The sequence below is a fragment of the Nerophis lumbriciformis genome, linkage group LG02, assembly GCF_033978685.3.
Source record: "Nerophis lumbriciformis linkage group LG02, RoL_Nlum_v2.1, whole genome shotgun sequence".
Lineage (NCBI taxonomy): Eukaryota > Metazoa > Chordata > Actinopteri > Syngnathiformes > Syngnathidae > Nerophis > Nerophis lumbriciformis.
This window is the reverse complement of record NC_084549.2, coordinates 14,698,480-14,721,516: the sequence shown is the minus strand read 5'-3', so window position 1 is coordinate 14,721,516 and position 23,037 is coordinate 14,698,480. Positions and strand designations below refer to the sequence as shown.

The window sequence follows — 23,037 nt, the reverse complement described above, 5'->3', positions numbered from 1 at the left end:
GACACTTGTAATAATGAATATTTTTTCCTACAGACCAAATCATTGAAAAAGAGGAAGGCCCTTACTATACGCACCTTGGAGCAGGACCCAGTGTTCCTGCTGTGAGGGAACTGATGGAAAACAGGTAGAGTAACTCCCATCTACACTACTACTACTACTATTGTCATTATTGTTGGTATAGTGGCTAGGAATAGGTGTGGGCGTGTTCAGCACCAAACATGCCGAGCGTCTGCTCGTCAGGCACAGGCTTGGTGGAATGCGGCGGGGTCACAGCCAAGGAGTGTGTCATTAAAAGGAAGCACTGCTGAGCTCGCTCAACATGTGCACCTGCTGCCTCCACTGCACACACACTACACACACACAACATGTCGGGACAGGTCAAGTGAGAGGGCTTCCTTTTAAATAACAACAATATATCGGTGTCGAGACCATTGAAATTCTTTATTTATTGAATCAAAAATATTGAAATTCACTGATATGGTGCATATGCAAACAGCTAAAATGTTGCATAAAGCAAACTATAACCTTCTCAACAAAAAAGTAGACATATAATCTTAGGATTTTCTTTTTTTTACTCAAAACGTTCTTATGTGTGTACAACACTTAAGACCTTCAGCATATCAGTATGTGGAATTCAATTATGGAATAGATTGAGCAAAGAAGTCACACAATGTACTAGTATAATTCAGACTCAAAGTGTTTACTAAGTACAAAAAAAGGAATACTGATAAACATGTTGAACTTTACTAATGAATGACACATAATCTATCACATATTCAGGAAATGATGTGAACTATATAGTAATTTAACTCCCTAATCGTGTGAACTGTAGTGATTTTTATTTATGTATTCATGTATTTCCGGTTGTGTTAAAAATTGAAAAAGGAAGTGAACAATTGTATTAGAAATTACTTCTCGACAGAAAAGGGGCAGGATAAAATAAACTCTGCTTCTTCCTACTCCTTTTTGGACATGTGACGTAAACAGTGTAACTGTATACATTATAGTGTTGTCCTTATTCCAATATTTTGGTACCGATACCGGTACCAAAATGTAATTCGAGACCTTTCGGTACTTTTCGATACTTTTCTAAATAAAGGGGGCCACAAAAAATTGCATTATTGGCTTTATTTTAACAAAAAATCTTAAACATTAAACATATGTTTCTTATTGCAAGTTTGTCCTTAAATAAAATAGTGAACATACAAGACAACTTGTCTTTTAGTAGTAAGTAAGCAAACAAAGACTCCTAATTTAGCTGCTGACATATGCAGTAACATATTGTGTCATTTTGTCAAACGTATTAAGGACGAGCGTTAGATAATTATTTTTTAATCCACTTGTTCATTTACTGTTAATATCTGCTTACTTTTTCTTTTAACATGTTCTATCTACACTTCTGTTAAAATGTAATAATCACTTATTCTTCTGTTGTTTGGATGCTTTACATTAGTTTTGGATGATACCACAAATTTAGGTATCAATCCGATACCAAGTCGTTACAGTTACTTAGGATAGCTGTCAAGGACTAACAGATGTAATGCGTATGTAACTATGACAACATTAGCTTCCCGATTCACTATACTGTAGGATCTATCATAAGAGAAAAAAGGTGCATTTCTAAACATAACAATACCCATCAACTCTCTGCACCATACTGAGCATTAATATCTTTGTAAAGACAACATTTTTTATGCTGCTCTTTTTATTGCATTTAGTGAGTAGTGCAAGTATACCTAATGAAATGTGTTTGTGTGTGTGCATGTATATATCTATGTATATATATATGTATACAGTATATATGTGTGTGTGTATGTGTGTGTGTGTGTGTGTTAGTGTGTGTATACACAGTGTCTCTCTTTTTATTAAAGGCTTGCCTTGTGTGTCACAGATATGGCGCCAAAGGAAATGCAGTGAGGTTGGAAGTTGTTGTTTACACTGGAAAAGAAGGAAAGAGCTCCCAGGGATGTCCGATAGCCAAATGGGTATGTAAAGACTTAGACTTAGACTTAGACTTCCTTTTTATTGTCATTCAAATTTGAACTTTACAGTACAGATAAGAATTACATTTTGTTGCATTAGCTCATGGTAGTGCAGGATAAAAAATCAATAAGGTGCAGATATAAATAAATAGATTACTGCACAGATAAATATATTGCACTTTTGCATATGCATCCACGTTTATGGATGATTGTTATATTGTCTTTATATTCCAGCGAGTTAATCCATTTTTGGGGGAATTGAGGGGATTATTATGATGCGTTCAAGAGTCTTACGGCCTAAGGGAAGAAGCTGTTACAGAACCTGGAGGTTCTTCTGCGGAGGCTGCGGAACCCCTTTCTAGAGTAAATGAACCACATCCCCAAACAATCCCCTTTGTTTCCCTGTGTGTATTTTTTTGTGTTATTTGCATTTTTTTAGTTTTTTTGGTGTGTGTACACCTTTGAAGTGTTTACTGATAATTGTAATGGCAACGATAACTACAGAAAAAAGTCCTTATTGTTGAGAGTGGTACATGATAGTCTATACAGTTGCTCTGATAAAAGATATTTGTACTTCACAAGTACTAATAAGTAGTCATAAAACATTCAACTTTTATGTTTTAACATTCTATAATAAATGTTTCACTTCTTTAACTAATTAATTGTATTATTATTGTTATTATTATCATTTCTTGTGGAGAAAATGTTTAAAAAAATGTCCATAACAACACGTGCGTGGGGGCTACGTAGCTCAGGTGTTTGGGTGTTTGTCTCACATTCTACCACCTGAAGGTTGTCGGTTCGATCCTCCGATGACAGTCTTAAATGTTCAGTCTTTTTTGGGAATTTTGCCTATGGTTCACATTCATTGTGAATGACATGACGACGGATGGATTTTTTTTTAATGCATTCTAAATATTACATAAAACTCAGCTTACAGTGTAGCCAATGGGAGCTCCACTATTTTGCCGATAAATATCTAACAAATAACCATTCAAAAACCGCCAACAATACTCCATTTACAGTACGTGACTTGAATATTTATCAAGTATTAGTAATATTGTTATTATAAGCGCTAACGCAGACAAACTATTTATAGCGGTGCTGTGATCCCTATGTTTACATCATCAAGTGGTCTGTTGTTTCCTCGCTTCCTTGCTCCCTGTAGGTTTATTGTATATCATAAATCATGCATCTCACCTGGACATGGGATGTCGGAGTAGGTATTCCGACAAGTCGGGACACTTAGACAGCCATTTAGCCTCTGGAACTGGTGAGAAAGACACAAAAAACGCTTGTTCCCTCTGTTTCTTCGCCCCACCACCCTGTTCCTTCGTGAGGATTATGAGACTTTTTTCATCTAAATGGGAATATATGAACATCCTAGCAGTCGGCATCTTAATGACAGCAGATGTTGTACAGTAAGTGATGTTTTATTATGTTTGTTGGCTGTCATGAAGTCTGCAGTGAGCAGAAATCAGTGATAAAGAAAAAAAATATGTAAATATTAAATGTTATTATAAATATACCCATTACTACATTACATATATACTTACATCATGTAAATAAAACCCTAATGGAGGTGTTTGGATGTTTTTAACGGGCTCTATAGGCAGACTTGAGCGGCTCATATAGGCTCCATTGTAAGCAGACTTTCGATCGCATTTATTTAATATTTAAAATGAAAAAATAAACAAAAAACATCTATCGTCATGCCTTTCATAATGATTGTGAACTATTGGCAAAATGTCAAAGAAAAATGCAGTTCTCCTTAAAGGCCCTTGAAGGTAGAAGAGTGAACGCCCATTTGCAATCACTTGACAGGTGATCCGACGAGGCAGCGAGGAAGAGAAGCTGCTGTGTTTAGTCCGGCAGAGGCCAGGGCACCACTGTGACACCGCTGTGTTGGTCATCCTCATCCTGGCCTGGGAGGGAATCCCCCGGCCGGTGGCGGACCACCTCTACCAGGAGCTCACAGAGACCCTCTTTAAATACGGCTCCCCCACCAGCCGCCGCTGCGCCCTCAACGAAGAGTGAGTGTTTCCGCATCCTCCTTTCAGTTACACAATCTTTTTTTTTACATCTCACTCTTTTTTTTGTCCTCCACAGTCGTACATGTGCATGTCAGGGGTTGGATCCGGATACCTGCGGAGCGTCATTTTCTTTTGGCTGCTCGTGGAGTATGTACTTTAATGGCTGTAAGTTCGCTCGCAGCAAAGTGCCACGCAAATTCCGCCTGCTTGGAGACTACCGGGATGACGTGAGTGAGGGGTTCGCTGTACTTTGCACTATGGATGAATTCTATTCAATCAATAATCTTAAATGACTTTTAGGAGGAGAAGATCGAGAAAAACCTCCAGGGTCTCGCCACTGACCTTGCACCACTCTATAAGAGCCTCGCCCCCGAAGCCTTCCAGAACCAGGTATGTCTAGAACTGGACAGTTTCTTACGGTAGGTTTACCCTGACTTCCCTGAAATGCAGTAATCACACAACGATCGTGGCAGCCTAAAAGATACACTAAAATAATACACAAAGATATAAACTACGAGGGGTGTAACGATTGATCGATAGATCGATTTATATTACTAAATTTGAAGTATATCAATCTGTGCTTGGCAAGTTTACCATCTGGAAGATAGGTATCGATCCAAGATCGTTTTAAAAGAAAATCAATTGATTTTACTAGAAAAAGAAAAACATTGGATTTATGAACGGAAAACTTTATATGAAGTATAGCACTTTTAATGATAATCAATCAATCAATCAAAGTTTATTTATATAGCCCTTAATCACAAGTGTCTCAAAGGCTCAGATCCCACAACAGGGCAAGAAAAAACTCAACCCAATGGGATACAATGAGAAACCTTGGAGGGGACAACCGGTGCAATGGATGTCGAGTGGATCTAGTTAATAGTGTGAGAATCCAGTCCATAGTGGGGCCAGCAGGGGATCTTCTTGAGTGGAGACAAGTCAGCAGCGCAGAGACATCCCCAACTGATGCACAGAGGAGTGGTCCACCCCGGGTCCCGACTTTGAACAGCTAGCGCAACATCTGTGGTCACTTAATTACCTCTCCACACAGGAGAGGGGGGCAGAGCAGAAAAGAGACGGCAGATCAACTGGTCTAAAAGGGGGGTCTTTTTAAAGGCTAGCGTATACAAATGAGTTTTAAGCTGGGACTTAAAGGCTTCTACTGAGGTAGCATCTCTAACTGTTACCGGGAGGGCATTCCAGAGTACTGGAGCCCCAATAGAAAACACTTTAGGCCACTAAACGTTTTTATCTATCCTAGAAAAAGAAAAACATTGGATTTATGAACGGCAGACTTTATATGAAGTTTAGCACTTTTAATGATAAGGACGTTAAACGTTAAGTCTATTTGCCCTTCTGTGGCGCCATCAAAACAAAAATGGCAATATTATAAATTACAACACATAAACTTTCAGCTACAGCATGATTGCAAAAGCCACAACAAAGACAAACGACACAACACAATAATATGAAGCTGCAACACAACTTTAGGCAACAAAAGACGCGACCAACACAACGGACGTGACAGCGGAGCAAGTTATGACGACCCACCGAATTTCCGTAACACAACAACAGGCACCCAAGGAAAGTTATTTCATCAGAAAGAAAGAAATACAAGAGATGGATGAAGGAGACTATAAAAATTAGTAAGCGAGGGACCAACACTATCAACAGGGATGAGGGGGTATACATGCTTCCGCACACATGGGACACTGTCCTTCGTTGGCGACACCAGGGCGGAGAACCGATACTGTATGACCGGGTCAGAACTTTATTGAGCTGGTAAATCTACTGTTAAAATGTTGGTTACTGTACTTTTATTGAAAAAATGTTGAAAAGGGGAGCAGAAAAGGTTTTCCTCTTGTTCATTCAACATGAAGTGTTGGTTGCACTTTATTCAAATAAGAGGATACAATTTTACACTGAGGGGGACAAGCGGTAGAAAATTGATGGATGGATGGATGGATGGATGGATGGATACAATGTTCAGTATCCACTACTTATTTCACAGTCACACTGGTTGAATTTTGTTTCCTAAAAAGTTACTGAATCGATTTCAACTCACTGAATCGTTACCGATCGTATCGTATCGCTTCTTTTTTTTATTTTCTTTTTTTTTTGACTCAGGCAAATCATATAGTTGATGTAGATGCCGATATTTGCTGTACAGATTTAATTTACAAAGGAGAAGTGTGGGATACTTCTCTTGTTGCCTTATTTGTATTTGAATTTATTAAATGGACATACTTAATGTTTGGCGCAGCCATACCGGAGCAGGAGGGGATAGAAAGAGGGGGGGAAAAGAAGACAGAGGGGGAAATTGCAGGGACAAGAGGAGGATAAGACAGAGACAACAACAACAACCAAAATAACAACAACAGAACAGCATCAGCAAATACAATATGTACAAATATGATGGTAAAAGTGATAGCAAAGAAGCAGTTAGTGAAGTACTGATTGATTGATTGAAACTTTTATTAGTGGATTGCACATTTCAGTACATATTCCGTACAATTGACCACTAAATGGTAACACCCGAATAAGTTTTTCAACTTGTTTAAGTCGGGGTCCACGTAATCAATTCATGGTAATGGTAGTAAATATTAATAACACATAAATGACAATGAACATTATTACACTACAAATGGAGCAATACAAATACCAATAGAAATAGCACTATTGGTAATGAATAATTACCTCTATTATCAACAATACAATTGTTTCAAATGTAACAATACATGTATGTAATGATAATTGAATTACAAAAGAAAGCAGATAAATGGAGGGGAAGAAAGAGAAGGGAACTGTACTAACCGTGTAGATTGATATAGTAACAATAGGTTAAAGCTAACAGATCGTATTGTTTCAAAAAAATAATATCGTCCCTGAATCGTATCGGCAACCACAAATTCTTAATCGAATCGAATCGTTTTAAAAATGAATCGTTACACCTCTGTAAACTGCATTTATATGTATTTATTGTTTAAACTATGTATCACTGTGTAACACAAGGCGTTTTGAATATAAAATGATGATATGAATAGAGCACCAATGCCAAAGACAAATATTTTGTCCGCGCTGCAGATATTAGCTTGCTGTGGGTCGTCGGCCATGTTTCTAGTTAACATTTGAGCAGAACGCTTCAGGGTTGTACCTCGTGAGCTCCAAGTGGGACTAACCCTTTCCGTTTTGGTGCAGTACTGGATAAAAGTACAGATCAATGTGAATGGACCGACCCAAAATCAAAATGGCACCTCAAGTCCATTCATAATGTGTTTAAGCTATTGCCATTAAGCAGGAAGTACCTGCGGGCAGCACGGGGGGTACAGGGGTTAGTACGTGTGCCTCACAATACAAAGGTCCTGGGTTTGATCCTGGGCTCGGGATCTTTCTGTGTGGAGTTTGCATGTTCTCCCCGTGACTGCGAGGGTTCCCTCTGGGTACTCCGGCTTCCTCCCACCTCCAAAGACATGCACCTGGGGATAGGCTGATTGGCAACACTAAAATGGCCCAAATGCAGCTGAGATAGGCTCCAGCACCCTACGGGGAGAAGCAGTAGAAAATGGCTGGATGGATGGAGGAAGTACTTGCTAACTAACAACAGAAGCACAAATACATACAGTATACTGTTTTTGTCCAATACTGGAACACATCTTTTGTAGTTATGTGTACTCTGATTCATTTTGCTGCTTTATTGGGTTTTTGTTTTGCAAATGAATCTCCTAATTATGAGCCCAAACCAATTGTTTCTCAACGTTATCACCTGTGTTAGGTGGAACACGAGGAGGAAGGAGACGGCTGCCGGCTGGGCTGGAGGGAGGGACGTCCTTTTTCAGGAGTCACGGCCTGCGTGGACTTCTGTGCGCACGCTCACAAGGACAACCACAACATGAACAACGGCAGCACTGTGGTAAGCGAGGCCTGTTACCACTGCTTCTCGGTTGGGTTCCCGCTGTCAGTTGAAATTTTTAATGGGTCTACTTTATGACGTTGTTCGCTTTCAGGTTTGCACTTTAACAAAGGAGGACAACCGTGCAGTTCGGAATATACCGGAAGATGAGCAGCTCCACGTTCTTCCACTATACAAGGTCTCTGACAGGGATGAGTTTGGCCGCGTTGAAGGACAGTGGTCCAAGATCCGAACTGGGGCCCTCCAGGTTCTGTCATCCTTTCCAAGAGAGGTGAGTGAATTATTATGATTTTTTTTTTGGTTTTTATTTTGTTATACTTTTTTTTTTTTTTTTTTTGTCCTGTCTTCTCAGGCAAATCATATAGTTGATGTAGATGCCCATATCGGCTGTTCAGATTTACTTTACAAAAGAGAAGTGTAGGATACTTCTCTTGTTGCCTTATTTGTATTTGACTTTATTAAATGTATTTATATTATCATTTGGTGCAGCCGGGCCGGAGCAGGAGGAGATAGAAAGAGAAAAAAAAGAAGACAGAGGGGGAAATTGTGGGGACAAGAGGGAGATTAGACAGAGAGACAAAAACAACAACAGCAAACACAACAATAACAATAGAGCAACATCAGCAAATAGGACATGTACAACAAATATGATGGTAAAAGTGATAGCAAATACGCAGTTAGCGAAAATAAAAAATAATACAGAAATGACAATGAGCATTATTACACTACAAATGGATCAATACAAATACCAATAGAAATAGCGCTATTGATAATGAACAATACCAATAATTTATTTACTTTGTTATACTTAACACATCCACTTTATTTAATGTCTCTTTTTATACTGATATACAGTATATTCCCTTTATTGATGATAATTTTCTCTCATTCAATGTTTACTTTCATTTTTATTTTAACATGAATTTATTACTACCTCTACCTTTAAGGGGCCCTATTATGCAAAACCAACTGTTCTTACCTATGTATACTTGCTGTTCTGTATAAGGGATTTGCATAAGTCCTGAAAATGTGAAATCAAACCATGGAGGCATTGCTGAGAAATGTATTAAATAATCTTGCCGTCCTTTCTACTTCCGCCAAACAAGCTGTTTGGAATGTGCACAATTGGTGACTTCAAATTGAGAAAACAGTCAGCGGATCATCCATATATGTTATAAATGTACCCAGAGTGCCTTGCGCGTGTCCGCCATTGTAGTCCGCACTGAAGTCAATAAGCTCCTTTTTTTTCTCTGTCCTCTTGTTGTGTGGAAGACTGGTTCGTGCATGGACATGCATCCTCTGCTGTTGCCATTTTTAAAACAAAGTAGCGTATAGTTCTCACTAGGGTTGTCCCGATACCAATATTTTCGTACCGGTACCGGTACCAAAATGTATTTCGATACTTTTCTAAATAAAGGGGACCACAAGAATGGCATTATTGGCTTTATTTTAACAAAAAATCTTATGGTACATTAAACATATGTTTCTTATTGCAATTTTGTTCTTAAATAAAATAGTGAACATATGAGGCAACTTTTCTTTTATTAGTAAGTAAGTAAACAAAGGCTTCTAATTTAGCTGCTGGCGTATGCAGTAACATATTGTGTCATTTCTCATTCTATTATTTTGTCAAAATGATTAAGGACAAGTGGTAGTAAATGAATTATTTCTCTACTTGTTCATTTACTGTTAATATCTGCTTAATTTCTCTTTTAACATGTTCTATCTACACTTCTGTTAAAATGTAATAATCACTTATTCTTTTGTTGTTTGGATGCTTTACATTAGTTTTGGATGATACCACAAATTTGAATATCGATCTGATACCAAGTAGTTACAGGATTATACAATGGTCATAATTTAAGTCCTCATGTGTCTAGGGACGTATTTCCTGAGTTTATAAACATAATATAAAAAAAAAGAAAAATGATTTTGTGATGCTTAAAAATATTAATGTAATCATAATAGTATCGACTAGATACGCTCCTGTATTTAGTATCATTACAGTGGATGTCAGGTGTGGATCCACCCATGGCGTTTGTTTACATTGTGACGCCGGTGAGCTACGGTGTGTAGTGAAAGATGTTTAGCTATTCCTCGTCCTGCAGGGATGATACTGGTAAGAAACGTACTTTATTTGTCGCCATGGAGGCGAGGATTAGTGATTTAGAAGTAGCTAAAACACTGCAGACTGCGGATGGGTTTTAGCTGCTAGCTACTGCAGCTAGCCATGTCTTACAGCACCTCTTCCTGAGGGCGTTTCAGTGTTATAGCTTCACCTTTATCATTAGTTTTTAAGCCAAAATGCATCCATTCCACCTTTTCTGTCTACACACATTGTCTGCTTGTAAGTACTCCGTCATTGTGCGCTGCCGAACATGCTCCTCTGCTCGCAAAACCAGCAATGCCACGACGGTGGCAGAGGCGGTATAGGGCCGAATATGATTCATTAGTATCGCGGTACTATACTAGTATCGGTATACTGTACAACCCTAGTTCTCACTTATATCTGTCAGTAGACTCGCTATGGAAGCACTAAAAACTACAACAAAGTGCGCGGGGAGCCACGTAAATAAAACCGCCCAAAAATCGGCGCATACTGAAGCGACTGTCAGAAAGCATCTATAAAATGGTCAGTAAAACATAATCTATGCAAAATTTTGACCAAAGAACTACTGTTAGATGGAAGTGGAAGGAAGTGTTTTAGATGTAGAAAACAAATCATGATATGCCCCCTTTAAAACAGCACAAGTTGGCATTAAGTCACTCAGTTATTTAATGCCCATTTGTTTATTCATATTTTAGATTTTCCAAAGTCTTACTTTCCTTCCTTACACAGGGAGTGAACATAATTTAGATAACAAAGTGTAAGCAAATGTGATATTGTGAGTGTCAACATGTCAAAAAATGTGAATTCTTGAGAAGAGGCAGAATTAAATAAGCTCTGATTTGTCTACTCCCTTCCAGGCATATTGAATTGGGCAAATGTTATGAAATGCACTCATGTCTGAAACAAAAAAAACATACAATACTCGATGAGTTTTAGTTTATTCACCCAGAATAAACCTTGCCGGCTCCATAAGTGTTTGATGGAAGTGAGGTTTGTCCACAGAAAGCCATCCGAGCATGCCTTCATAGACCTTACTTTGTGCACTGGAAACAGCCAAGGGCATTCCTCAACATGCTACCACACAGTCAGACGCATAGAATTGTCCAAAATGTTCAGCTTTGGCTTATTTATTATTTTCTTTTGTCAGGTGCGTCTCTTAGCCGAGCCAGTAAAATCAGCCCGCAAGATGAGGCAAGAAGCTCGTCTCAAAGCTCAAGCTGAGAAACTGGAGAAAAAGCTTGGGTTGACCCCTCTTACTCCTGCTAAAGTGAAGAGTGAAACCCCAACCAAAGGTGGTAAGTCAAGTCATTGGTTGTGTTTATACTAGGTCTGAAAAAGTGATTGTGAATCCTCCCAAAATAATGGATGCAAAAATAACTTGCACCATTATAAACCTTTATTAACTGCATGGGTATTGTTTTAAGAGTATTTTAACATTCAGGGTGGCTTAAGACAAGTCAGCTACACACATTGCGTCTTTTTAACATTCTCAACTGCGTGGTGTGTAAAAATAAGACAACCACTGACTTAAAAAAAATGTTTGATTGCCTACTAGATTGAAACTCAAAACACGGCTGACTCTGAGGTGTGCATGCCATTAGGGCTGGGCAATATATCGAGTTTGTAAGATATATCGATATATTTCTAAACAAGATATGAATTAAGAAAATATCGTAATTATCGATATAATTTATTTCATGTTAAAATGACCAAACATTACTTATTTGTTGTGTTCCTTGTTCTCCCCCGCTTCCCACTCCCTTTCATGAGCTACTAAACCCCTCCCTTTTTTCCTTCCAAGAAGTGCTTGCACTATAAGAACATCCATGATTAGTTGGTTGGTTACTATGATGAGTCACGATTGGTTGAGATTAAGGCAAAACATTAGGGACAGGCCAATCAGAGGCAAGATAGGAACCAGGAAGGGAAATCACAACAGACATCCCAAATTATGACAAGAGAGTCGTAGAAGAGAAGATGGAATATTCAAGCGAGCGATTTATATATTAGAAAAACTAGTGGAAGATGAGAGATTCTCTTCTTTAGATTTTTCTTTTAGCGATGTAAATGATGTCCAGGAAACCCTCAATGCGTCTACTTGGCCACATTTGGACAAATGTATGCGTCTGGATAAAACATTCATTGGAGTTGTTTACCATGTAAGCCCAAATCATAACTGCTCTCGAGTTGCTAATAGAAAAACAGCTGAAGGATGTTAAGTAGATTTTTTAAAGATACATTTAATTTAATATTATAAATATTAGGGCTGTGAATCTTTGGGTGTCCCACGATTCAATTTAATATTGATTCTTGGGGTCACGATTCGATTCAAAATCGATTTTCTTTTTTTTTTTTTCAATTCAACACGATTTTTCGATTCAAAAACGATTTTTCCCCGATTCAAAACGATTCTCTATTCATTCAATACATAGGATTTCAGCAGAATCTACCCCAGTCTGCTGACATGCAAGCAGAGTAGTAGATTTTTGTAAAAAGCTTTTATAATTGTAAAGGACAATGTTTTATCAACTGATTGCAATAATGTACATTTGTTTTAACTATTAAATGAACCAAAAATATGACTTATTTTATCTTTGTGAAAATATTGGACACAGTGTGTTGTCAAGCTTATGAGATGCGATGCAAGTGTAAGCCACTGTGACACTATTGTTCTTTTTTTTTTTTTTATAAATGTCTAATGATAATGTCAATGAGGGTTTTTTAATCACTGCTATGTTGAAATTGTACCTAATATTGATACTGTTGTTGATAATATTCATTTTTGTTTCACTACTTTTGGTTTGTTCTGTGTCGTGTTTGTGTCTCCTCTCAATTGCTCTGTTTATTGCCGTTCTGAGTGTTGCTGGGTCGGGTTTGGTTTTGGAATTGGATTGCATTGTTATGGTATTGCTGCGTATTGTTTTGTTGGATTGATTCATTTAAAAAAAAAATAATTTAAATAAAAATAAGAAAAAAATAGATTTAAAAAAAATAAGAATCATTAATAAAAAAAAATGTTTTTATTATTTTTGTATTAATATTTTTTATTAATGTTTTTAATGATGATATCAATGAGGGTTTTTTAATCACTGCTATTTTGAAATTATTACTAATATTGATGCTGTTGTCGATAATGTTCATTTTTGTTTCACTACATTTGGATTTGTGTGTCCTCAATTGCTTTCAATTGCTCTGTTTATTGTTGTTCTTAATGTTGCTGGGATGGGTTTGGTTTTGGAATTGGATAGCATTGTTGTGGTGTTGTTGTGTATTGTTTTGTTGATTGATTAATAAATTCATAATTAAAAAAAAAAGAAAAAAAGAGAGAATCGATTCTGAATCGCACAACGTGAGAATCGCGATTCGAATTCGAATCGATTTTTTCCCACACCCCTAATAAATATATAAGCATTTCTATTATACTATAGGGATTATACTATTACTATATACCCTATACTATTACTATAGGGTCATGTGTTTTAAGTCAAATGCTGATACATGTAGTACATTTACTATATTTAATGTTGTCTGTTGTGAATACATTAATGCCATGCAGGAACATCAAGGGCTTGAGGCAGGGAGTCTAAGTGAAGGAGAGACAGGAGCAAACCGACAGGTAAAAAAAAAAAAAGAGTAGTGACATGACAGTGGATATTTTACAACAGATATATATTTTTTTTTATGTAAAATGTTGATACTGTAGTGTACATTACTATCTGTAATGTTGTCTTTGGTAAATACGTTAATGCCATGCAGGAACATCAGGGGCTTGAGGCAGGGAGTCAAAGTGAAGGAGAGACAGGAGCAAACCGACAGGTAAAAAGAATAGTAACATGACAGTGGATATTTTACAAGGGTTCACAAAAAAGTGGAACATTTTATTGCTATGATAAAAATGTGAACAGATATATCTATATGTGTTATTGTTAAATGTTACTGTAGATTACTTTCTGTAATGTTGTCTTTGGTAAATACGTTAATGCCATGCAGGAACATCACAGGCTTGAGGCAGGGAGTCAAAGTGAAGGAGAGAAAGGAGCAAACCAACAGGTAAAAAGAGTAACATGTACCAGTGGATATTTTACAAGAGTTCACAAAAAGTGGAAACTGGTGTTGCTTGCTTGTAGTAAGTGCAGTTCATTGGCATTGTGACTTTCCATTTTAGGGTGTTCAGAGCAGGGACAGACAGCAGAGAGACTCTGAAGTCAACAGACAGAGGACAGAGCCATATTAGCCACACCCCAAAACAAGCAAGACACTTCACCCTTGCACCTGATGGGTTTGGGTTAGGGCCTTGCATGCAGCTCCCGCCATCACTGTGTGAATGTGGAAATAGTGTCAAAGCGCTTTAATTACCTTGAAAGTAGAAAAGCGCTATACAAGTATAACCCATTTACCATTATGATGCAGTACAGAAGGGAGGTTTGTGTGTTTTTATTGCAAAGCAATTAACCAGGACAAGCGCACACAATTTTCTGTAAAATTAGAGCCAACATTTATTAGTTCTAGATTTATCAATTGGAAAATAGCTAAAGAAAAATTTAAAGCACACAAAAATACAAATAAATACAAATCGGCACGCTGTCTAAGTGACTGCACAAGAAGATTTCCCTATAAATTTACAGTCGCAGACAGCAGGCACTGTATGGGGAAAACTGTATATACAGGTAAAAGCCAGTAAATTAGAATATTTTGAAAAACTTGATTTATTTCAGTAATTGCATTCAAAAGGTGTAACTTGTACATTATATTTATTCATTGCACACAGACTGATGCATTCAAATGTTTATTTCATTTAATTTTGATGATTTGAAGTGGCAACAAATGAAAATCCAAAATTCCGTGTGTCACAAAATTAGAATATTACTTAAGGCTAATACAAAAAAGGGATTTTTAGAAATGTTGGCCAACTGAAAAGTATGAAAATGAAAAATATGAGCATGTACAATACTCAATACTTGGTTGGAGCTCCTTTTGCCTCAATTACTGCGTTAATACGGCGTGGCATGGAGTCGATGAGTTTCTGGCACTGCTCAGGTGTTATGAGAGCCCAGGTTGCTCTGATAGTGGCCTTCAACTCTTCTGTGTTTTTGGGTCTGGCATTCTGCATCTTCCTTTTCACAATACCCCACAGATTTTCTATGGGGCTAAGGTCAGGGGAGTTGGCGGGCCAATTTAGAACAGAAATACCATGGTCCGTAAACCAGGCACGGGTAGATTTTGCGCTGTGTGCAGGCGCCAAGTCCTGTTGGAACTTGAAATCTCCATGTCCATAGAGCAGGTCAGCAGCAGGAAGCATGAAGTGCTCTAAAACTTGCTGGTAGACGGCTGCGTTGACCCTGGATCTCAGGAAACAGAGTGGACCGACACCAGCAGATGACATGGCACCCCAAACCATCACCCAACCATGCAAATTTTGCATTTCCTTTGGAAATCGAGGTCCCAGAGTCTGGAGGAAGACAGGAGAGGCACAGGATCCACGTTGCCTGAAGTCTAGTGTAAAGTTTCCACCATCAGTGATGGTTTGGGGTGCCATGTCATCTGCTGGTGTCGGTCCACTCTGTTTCCTGAGATCCAGGGTCAACGCAGCCGTCTACCAGCAAGTTTTAGAGCACTTCATGCTTCCTGCTGCTGACCTGCTCTATGGAGATGGAGATTTCAAGTTCCAACAGGACTTGGCGCCTGCACACAGCGCAAAATCTACCCGTGCCTGGTTTACGGACCATGGTATTTCTGTTCTAAATTAGCCCGCCAACTCCCCTGACCTTAGCCCCATAGAAAATCTGTGGGGTATTGTGAAAAGGAAGATGCAGAATGCCAGACCCAAAAACGCAGAAGAGTTGAAGGCCACTATCAGAGCAACCTGAGCTCTCATAACACCTGAGCAGTGCCAGAAACTCATCGACTCCATGCCACGCCGCATTAACGCAGTAATTGAGGCAAAAGGAGCTCCAACCAAGTATTGAGTATTGTACATGCTCATATTTTTTATTTTCATACTTTTCAGTTGGCCAACATTTCTAAAAATCCCTTTTTTGTATTAGCCTTAAGTAATATTCTAATTTTGTGACACACGGAATTTTGGATTTTCATTTGTTGCCACTTCAAATCATCAAAATTAAATGAAATAAACATTTGAATGCATCAGTCTGTGTGCAATGAATAAATATAATGTACAAGTTACACCTTTTGAATGCAATTACTGAAATAAATCAAGTTTTTCAAAATATTCTAATTTACTGGCTTTTACCTGTATATGTATATGTATATATATATATATATATATATATATATATATATATATATATATATATATATATATATATATATGTATGTGTGGGAAAAAAATCACAAGACTATTTCATCTCTACAGGCCTGTTTCATGAGGGGGGGTTCCCTCAATCATCAGGAGATTTTAATGGGAGCATTCACATACCATGGTTTATATAGGGCACAGAGTGGGTGGGTACAGGCTGGCGTAGGGGCGTGGTGATTGGCTCATGTGTTACCTAGGAGGTGTTTCCGTCTGTGGCGGCATGCTGTTACAATTTCGCTGCGCTTGTTGAGGGATGACAGGTCTGGACGGTAAATAATAAACAGTTTCTCTTTCAAGCATAGGTTGCATCTTTTATTACCACTATTGTAAGGTGTGCTGGATGCAATAATTTGCCATGTTATTGAATATTCAACATTATTGTCTTTGAGGTCCCAAATGTGTTTGCTGAGTTCTGTGGTATTCCGCAGGTTTTGGTTCCTGAAAGAAGCCTTGTGATTGTTCCATCTGGTTTTGAACTCTCCCTCGGTTAATCCTACATATGTGTCGGATGTGTTAATGTCCTTGCGTGTTACCTTAGATTGGTAGACAACTGATGTTTGTAAGCACCCCCCGTTGAGAGGGCAATCAGGTTTCTTTCGACAGTTGCAGCCTTTGTTGGTTTTGGAGTCGCTCTGTCCGGGGGCCGACGGCTCATTTGCAATTGTTTTGTTGTGGTTTGAGATAATTTGTCGTATATTGTTCATACAGCTGTAGCTCAATTTAATGTTGTTCTTGTTGAATACTATATATATATATCGGATCGATACCTACATTTGTGGTATCATCCTCAACTAATGTAAAGTATCCAAACAACAGAAGAATAAGTGATTATTACATTTTAACAGAAGTGTAGATAGAACATATTAAAAGAGAAAGTAACCAGATATTAACAGTAAATGAACAAGTGGATTGATAATACATTTTTACAGCTTGTCCTTCATAATTTTGACAAAATAGAATGAGAAATGACACAATATGTTACTGCCTACATCAGCAAACTAATTAGGAGTCTTTGTTTGTTTACTTACTACTAAAAGACACGTTGTCTTGTATGTTCACCATTTTATTTAAGGACAAAATTGTTCTTCAATTGCAATAAGAAGCATATGTTTAATATACTGTAAGATTTATTGTTAAAATAAAGCCAATAATGCCATTTTTTGTGGTCCCCTTTATTTAGAAAAGTACGTAAAGGTATCGAAATACATTTTGGTACCGGTACCGGTACTAAAATATTGGTATCAGGACAACATTAGTGCACACACTTCAATACGTTTGCATTTTTTCTTGCGTACGCTGTTTTCTTGATTTGAACATAAGCCAATTTTTAGTAGAAAATTCACGCAACTCTTAATACGTAAGGCCCCTGCTATTTTTAGATACTCAAGGCATTTTTTTACTGAGCAGCCACGACAAAGACCTGTGACAATATGTTCTATGTCCAGTCATCATAACTTTTTCCTCTTCGCCATCACTGGTACCCATCTCTAGTGGCATCAGAAACAACATAAAAAGTTAAAGAAAGAGCACTTAAAATGCTTGTATTCTCAATTTTTAAGGTGTTATATCTCTGAAGATTTATGATTCGATTCTAATGTTGTCCCGATACCAATATTTTGGTAAAGGTACTGGTACCAAAATTGTTTAGATACTTTTCGGTACTTTTCGATACTTTTCTAAATAAAGGAGACCACAAAAAATTGCATTATTGGCTTTATTTTAACAAAAAATCATACATACATTAAACATATGTTTCTTATTGCAAGTTTGTCCTTAAATAAAATAGTGAACATACAAGACAACTTGTCTTTTAGTAGTAAGTAAGCAAACAAAGGCTCCTAATTTAGTCTGCTGACATATGCAGTAACATATTGTGTCATTTTCCGTTCTATTGTTTTGTCAATATTATTAAGGACAAGTGGTAGTAAATGAATTATTCATCTATTCGTTCATTTACTGTTAATATCTGCTTACATTCTCTTTTAACATGTTCTATCTACACTTCTGTTAAAATGTAATAATCACTTATTCTTCTGTTGTTTGGATACTTTACATTAGTTTTGGATGATACCACAAATTTGGGTATCAATCCGATACCAAGTAGTTACAGGATCATACATTGGTCATATTCAAAGTCCTCATGTGTCCAGGGACATATTTCCTGAGTTTATACACATAATATAAATTTTTTTTAAACGAAAGAAGATGTGACGCCAAAAAATATTGACGTAATCATAGTAGTATATGGACTAGATACGTTCCTGTACTTGGTATCATTACAGTGAATTTTAGGTGTAGATCCACCAATGGCGTTTGTTTACATTTTGACGCCGGTGAATTACGGTGTGTAGTGAAGCATGTTTAGCTATTCCTCGTCCTGCAGGGATGATACTTGTAAGAAACTTACTTTATTTGTCGCCATGGAGGCGAGGATTAGTGATTTAGAAGTAGCTAAAACGCTGCCGACTGCGGATGGACGTTCGCCGCTAGCTAGCTAGCCATGTCTTAAAGCACCTCTTCCTGAGGGCGTCTCAGTGTTATAACTTCACCTTTATCTTTAGTATTTAAGACAAAATGTGTCCGTTCTCCCTTTTCTGTCAACACACTGTGTCTGCTTGTAAGTACTCCGTCATTGTGCGCTACCAAACATGCTCGTCTGCTCGTAAACCAGCAATGTCACGACCATACTTGCCAACCCTCCCGATTTTTCCGTGAGACTCCCGAATTTCAGTGCCCCCGAAAATCTCCCGGGGCAACCATTCTCCCGAATTTCGGCCGATTTTCACCGGAACAACATTATTAAGGGCGTGTCGTGATGGCACTGCCTTTAGCGTCCGCTTTTTCGCCATATAAACGGCTTGCCGGCCAGTCACATGTTGTATGCAGCTTCTACAGACACACGTAAGTGACTGCAAGACATACTCGGTCAACAGCCATACAGGTCACACTGAGGGTGGCCGTACAAACAACTTTAACACTGTTACAAATATGCGCCACACTGTGAACCCACACCAAACAAGAATGACAAACACATTTCGGGAGAACATCCGCACCGTAACACAACATAAACACAACAGAACGAATACCCAGAATCCCTTGCAGTTCTAACTCTTCCAGGCTACATTATACACCCCCGCTACCACCGAACGCCGCCCCCCCAACCTTGCCCACCTCAACCCCGCCCCCCGACACATAACCTCCCCCCCAATCTCCCGAATTCGGAGGTCTAAAGTAGGGATGTCCCGATCCGATATTTGGATCGGATCGGCCGCCGATATTTGCCAAAAAATGCGTATCGGCAAGGAATGGGAAAATGCAGATGCAGATCCAGTTTAAAAAAAAAACTCCGGTCTGTGTTTTCCAACGCACCGATTTAATAATACATTCCACTTTTCTGCTGCTCCCTAATTTCCGCTCCGCATTTTCCAGCACACCTTCAACACATCCACAGGTCTGTGGATTCTCACGCAGTTGCTTTTAGCTGGTGGCATTACACGACAGGCTCTTCTCACTCTTTCCTGTGTCTCCCTCTCACAGACAGCAAATGCACCTTCTTACACACGTCACATACTGTCACGTCATACGTCACATACTGTCACGTCATACGTCACATACGTATACGTCCTCCCCGAGCAGAGAGGTAGCAGCATGGCTAACGTTAGCTGTGATGCTAGCGCAGCCGTGTGACCAACGTTCCCTCTAAGGTGCGCGCCTGTGCAATTGCGCACTGCTCAAGCGTCCTCTGCGCATAGCAATTATATGCCAAGCACAAAATCAAATAAAAAAATAAGCGCATAACAATTTTCGACACACGGACACGACAGAGAAAACAGTTTTCGTCATCATTGTTCAAATATTGTAACGTCTGTCGAGACGCTTATCTCCGTTTGGTGCCACACGCCCACACCATCAAAATGCAGAGGCAAACATTTCCACATCAACACCGTATGAAAAAATTAGTGATCTTTTTAGTTGTGATTTCCTTCTCTGCATGAAAGTTTAAAAGTAGCATATATTAATGCAGTATGAAGAAGAATGTTTTAATGTAGACATGCAAGCCTTGAAAGAACATTTTGAAAATCAAGACTACATTTCCTGCAAATGGGTGCATTTCTACCCTATATTTTAACTTTAGATTTATTCTCATATCAAACTCTTTTGGCTGTCTTTTTGACACTTACATCCGGCGCCCCCCTCCACACCCTGGATTATAAATAATGTAAATAATTCAATGTGATTATCTTGTGTGATGACTGTATTATGATGATAGTATATATCTGATAGTATATATCTGTATCATGTGTCACACGACTTAAACAAGTTGAAAAACTTATTGGGGTGTTACCATTTAGTGGTCAATTGTACGGAATATGTACTTCACTGTGCAACCGACTAATAAAAGTCTCAATCAATCAATCAAAACACATAGAATCATCATACTGATGTGATTATATGCATCAAGTGTTCATTCAAGGCTAAGGCAAAATATCGAGATATATATCGCGTATCGCAATATGGCCTTAAAATATCGCAATATTAAAAAAAGGCCATATCGCCCAGCCCTAGTTTCAATGATGCCATTTCTGTTTGTCATGTATAATTTTTGTCTATTTTGTGTTTATCCTTGAATAAACAGGTCAGTTTCTTGTTACCAACCATTGTGTATCAAATATGATTCATTAGTATCGCGGTACCATACTAATACCGGTATATCGTACAACCCTGTTAGATTCCAAATGGAACTGTTTTAGGAGCATTCAACTTTGGAGTGTCCCCACTGTAAACTGTTCTTTGAGGACTAAATATATTTTTCTGCTTTCAAAACAGTGCAACACGCCCTTTACAACACTTACAAAGTATCGCCTCGACCTGCCAGCGTTGGACGGTGCCAGCCCAGCACTTACAGTCAAAGCACCAGCAACTATCACCAACAGAGGGAGCCAATGTCCCCCAACCACCACGGCCTGCCGGGTGTCCAGTACGGCCACAATGGCTCGGTTCTGGCGTATAAGGCAATGAATGACGCAATGAATGGGTATCCTGCAGGTGACCAGAGGAGCCCGTTCGGATCCCCATCAGAACGTGTAGCTCCGCATAATTACCCCTGTACTTTTAAAACTGAGCCCAGCGAGGTGCAATCTCCTTTGCGGAGACCCTCCCCCAGCGGAAGTGCTCCTCCCCACACCTCCTTCTCCCCGAGACCTACCTCTGAGGGCCTCTTCAGCAGGCTCAACGGACTCCACAGGGCGGCGGGGGACGCCGAGCTCTTGAGCCACGACTTCGCCTCCCTCCCCCTGGATCCGGAGGAGGTGAAGGAGGAAGAGCTGTGGTCGGACAGCGAGCACAACTTCCTGGACCATGACATCGGCGGCGTGGCCGTGGCGCCGTCGCACGGCTCCATCCTCATCGAGTGCGCGCGGCGGGAGCTGCACGCCACCACGCCCATCCTCAAGCCCGACCGCAGCCACCCCACGCGCATCTCCCTGGTCTTCTACCAGCACAAGTCCCTCAACGAGCCGGGCCACGGGATGGCCATGTGGGACGCCAAAATGGCCAAGCGGGAGCGGGAGAGGGAGGAGGAGCTGGAGAGGTTGAGGATGGAGGAGGCGGGCATAGGAGGTGCCGGCAGGGAGCTGGAGGAGCGAGCAGGGGTGGAGGCAGAGGAAGCATGGAAGAGGATGAATGTTCCCACACGGCAAACGTGGACGCTACCAAGGGACGGCGTCATCACTGTGTCCCCTTACGCTCTCACACATGTGACGGGTCCTTACAACAGCTGGACTTAACACACACACACTGTGCTTATTTATGCCTTACCTCAATCAACTTGAGACCGCTTGTCTTTTGTGTTTTTGTTGTTTTTTTTCCACCTGGTTCTCATCGTGCTCTTTTTATCTCTGTTTGCTCACTTTGTGCTCCTTCGTCTCTGACTCACCAGCGACGAGGAAGACCAGAGTTTGTAGGGTTTTTTTTTAAACTGTGAGTTTTGTTTGTAAAAGAGATGGTGCTTTGAAGCATTTTAAATCTGTTTTTAAGGGTTTTAGGATTTGGTTTTGTGTGTGTGTATATATATATACATATATATATACATATAGTACAGGCCAAAAGTTTGGACACACCTTCTCCTCATTCAATGCGTTTTCTTTATTTTCATGACTATTTAAATTGTAGACTGTCACTGAAGGCATCAAAACTATGAATGAACACATGTGGAGTTATGTACTTAACAAAAAAAGGTGAAATAACTGAAAACATGTAATGCGGATGCTGTATCCATCCGTTGTGGTGAAGAAGGATCTGAGCCGGAAGGCAAAGCTCTCAATTTACCAGTCGATCTACGTTCCCATCCTCACCTATGGTCATGAGTAGAGATGTCCGATAATATCGGCCGATAATATCGGCCGATATTATCGGACATCTCTTTAAATGCTTTAAAATGTGATATCGGAAATTATCGGTATCGGTTTCAAAATGATCGGTATCGGTTTCAAAAAGTAAAATTCATGACTTTTTAAAACGCCGCTGTGTACACGGACGTAGGGAGAAGTACAGAGCGCCAATAAACCTTAAAGGCACTGCCTTTGCGTGCCGGCCCAATCACATAATATCTACGGCTTTTCACACACACAAGTGAATGCAAAGCATACTTGGTCAACAGCCATACAGGTCACACTGAGGGTGGCCGT

At 39.2% G+C, this 23,037-nt stretch overlaps 1 protein-coding gene across 3 annotated transcripts in view; it reads left to right on the top strand.

Annotated features, from left to right (window-relative positions):
* The window catches only part of tet1 (tet methylcytosine dioxygenase 1), a 78,893-nt gene extending 56,141 nt beyond the window's left edge, over window positions 1–22,752 (top strand). For 2 of the 3 annotated variants that reach the window (XM_061943289.1, XM_072915579.1), the window contains 9 exons: window positions 34–124; window positions 1,892–1,985; window positions 3,807–4,015; window positions 4,092–4,242; window positions 4,316–4,405; window positions 7,788–7,925; window positions 8,020–8,196; window positions 11,183–11,330; window positions 21,179–22,752. In XM_061943289.1, the coding sequence (XP_061799273.1) occupies window positions 34–124; window positions 1,892–1,985; window positions 3,807–4,015; window positions 4,092–4,242; window positions 4,316–4,405; window positions 7,788–7,925; window positions 8,020–8,196; window positions 11,183–11,330; window positions 21,179–22,137 (2,057 nt within the window). In that variant the 3' untranslated portion in view covers window positions 22,138–22,752. The remainder of the gene's footprint in view (window positions 1–33; window positions 125–1,891; window positions 1,986–3,806; window positions 4,016–4,091; window positions 4,243–4,315; window positions 4,406–7,787; window positions 7,926–8,019; window positions 8,197–11,182; window positions 11,331–21,178) is intronic. The other variant, XM_061943360.1, reaches the window with a different exon arrangement.
* The last annotated feature ends 285 nt before the right edge of the window (window positions 22,753–23,037 follow it).